Consider the following 2,610-nt stretch of genomic DNA (forward strand, 5'->3'; position numbering starts at 1 on the left):
AGTGCTACTGCCCTTGCGAGGGTTCCACTGAAGCCTATCGTCAGGAAAGGAACACCCAGCCCCCAGGTTCGAACCCACAACCAACCTACGCATACCCTTCAGCCACTACTTTTCACAGCACCCCGTATTTTGAACGTTGGGGGACAATAGCGCACAAACGCTTTAGTTGAGTGGACATGTTATGGGGGAGGAGGCTTAACTCTCAAAAAACGATACCCTTGTGAGACCTATACCAATATGACAGCATATTCTGAACACATCACCAATATGACAGCATATTCTGAACACACCACCAATATGACAGCATATTCTGAACACACCACCAATATGACAGCATATTCTGAACACACCACCAATATGACAGCATATTCTGAACACACCACCAATATGACAGCATATTCTGAACACACCACCAATATGACAGCATATTCTGAACACACCACCAATATGACAGCATATTCTGAACACACCACCAATATGACAGCATATTCTGAACACACCACCAATATGACAGCATATTCTGAACACACCACCAATATGACAGCATATTCTGAACACACCACCAATATGACAGCATATTCTGAACACACCACCAATATGACAACATATTCTGAACACACCACCAATATGACAACATATTCTGAACACATCACCAATATGACAACATATTCTGAACACACCACCAATATGACAGCATATTCTGAACACACCACCAATATGACAACATATTCTGAACACACCACCAATATGACAGCATATTCTGAACACACCACCAATATGACAGCATATTCTGAACACACCACCAATATGACAACATATTCTGAACACATCACCAATATGACAACATATTCTGAACACACCACCAATATGACAACATATTCTGAACACACCACCAATATGACAGCATATTCTGAACACACCACCAATATGACAACATATTCTGAACACACCACCAATATGACAGCATATTCTGAACACACCACCAATATGACAACATATTCTGAACACACCACCAATATGACAGCATATTCTGAACACACCACCAATATGACAGCATATTCTGAACACACCACCAATATGATACTTGTGTGGATAGAACACGGGTAATTATCTGTTTAAAAATCTATATTATATTCATACTGATATGTTATAATATTCATTTATGCCGACCTTTCATGTGAAATACATATTTTATAACTTTGTAAACATTGCATGCAATGTATCATACAGATTCCTTTGAAAAGCGCCACGATCATCCAGCACGATACAAGCAGAGTTAATGTTGCCCACGATAGAAGCAGAGTTAATGTCGCCCACGATACAAGCAGAGTTAATGTCGCCCACGATAGAAGCAGAGTTAATGTCGCCCACGATAGAAGCAGAGTTAATGTCGCCCACGATAGAAGCAGAGTTAATGTTGCCCACGATACAAGCAGAGTTAATGTCGCCCACGATACAAGCAGAGTTAATGTCGCCCACGATAGAAGCAGAGTTAATGTCGCCCACGATACAAGCAGAGTTAATGTTGCCCACGATACAAGCAGAGTTAATGTTGCCCACGATACAAGCAGAGTTATTGTCGCCCACGATACAAGCAGAGTTAATGTTGCCCACGATAGAAGCAGAGTTAATGTTGCCCACGATACAAGCAGAGTTAATGTCGCCCACGATACAAGCAGAGTTAATGTCGCCCACGATAGAAGCAGAGTTAATGTCGCCCACGATAGAAGCAGAGTTAATGTCGCCCACGATACAAGCAGAGTTAATGTCGCCCACGATACAAGCAGAGTTAATGTCCCCCACGATACAAGGACAGTTAATGTTGCCCACGATACAAGCAGAGTTAATGTCCCCCACGATACAAGGACAGTTAATGTTGCCCACGATACGAGCAGAGTTAATGTCCCCCACGATACAAGGACAGTTAATGTTGCCCACGATACGAGCAGAGTTAATGTCCCCCACGATACAAGGACAGTTAATGTCGCCCACGATAGAAGCACAGTTAATGTCCCCCACGATAGAAGCAGAGTTAATGTCCCCCACGATACAAGCAGAGTTAGTTGCACCGTTCCAATATACATATACTGTTTCTCACCCTTTAAACTGAGACCCGGAGCCAAGAAACACAGCCATTTGAGTGAGTGGTGTTGGCGTCAAAGCCATACGCCTGAGTTATGGGTAATTAACATATCCTACTTGTTGGGTGAAGAGCTTGTTAGCCAAGCGTACACAAACCCTTTTAAGTAAAAGTGAAATTATCGAGCTACAGTTTATATGATCGTACACTTAAATATCAGAGATTGAGATATCTATCAGATCAGATAGATATCAGAGATACAGATAGCATAAGTTGACATAACGAACAAATCCACAAGGGCCGTGACGAGGGTTCGAATCAGTCCTTTCGCCTAATGCCTCTGTTCACCTAGCAGTAACAGGACACTTGGTGTGGGTTGCATCCTGGGGAAGATCAGTAGCCGCCCTAATGTTGTTGTTGTTGTTCAAGATTCGTTACCTGGAACAAAAAGTTCCAAGTAGCACGGGCTATGGTGAGCCCGTAGTGCCGTATTTAGCCGCCCTAAGCACGGGAAAAGTACATGTGAATAA

At 42.8% G+C, this 2,610-nt stretch overlaps 1 protein-coding gene across 1 annotated transcript; it reads left to right on the forward strand.

Annotated features, from left to right (window-relative positions):
* Positions 1 to 1,279: 1,279 nt before the first annotated feature.
* LOC138356695 (histone-lysine N-methyltransferase 2D-like) lies at positions 1,280 to 2,110 on the forward strand. Its single transcript, XM_069312893.1, has one exon. The coding sequence runs from the start codon at positions 1,280 to 1,282 to the stop codon at positions 2,108 to 2,110; it is 831 nt and encodes a 276-aa protein (XP_069168994.1).
* Positions 2,111 to 2,610: the final 500 nt, after the last annotated feature.

The sequence above is a fragment of the Procambarus clarkii genome, chromosome 73, assembly GCF_040958095.1.
Source record: "Procambarus clarkii isolate CNS0578487 chromosome 73, FALCON_Pclarkii_2.0, whole genome shotgun sequence".
In the NCBI taxonomy this organism is placed as follows: Eukaryota; Metazoa; Arthropoda; class Malacostraca; order Decapoda; family Cambaridae; genus Procambarus; species Procambarus clarkii.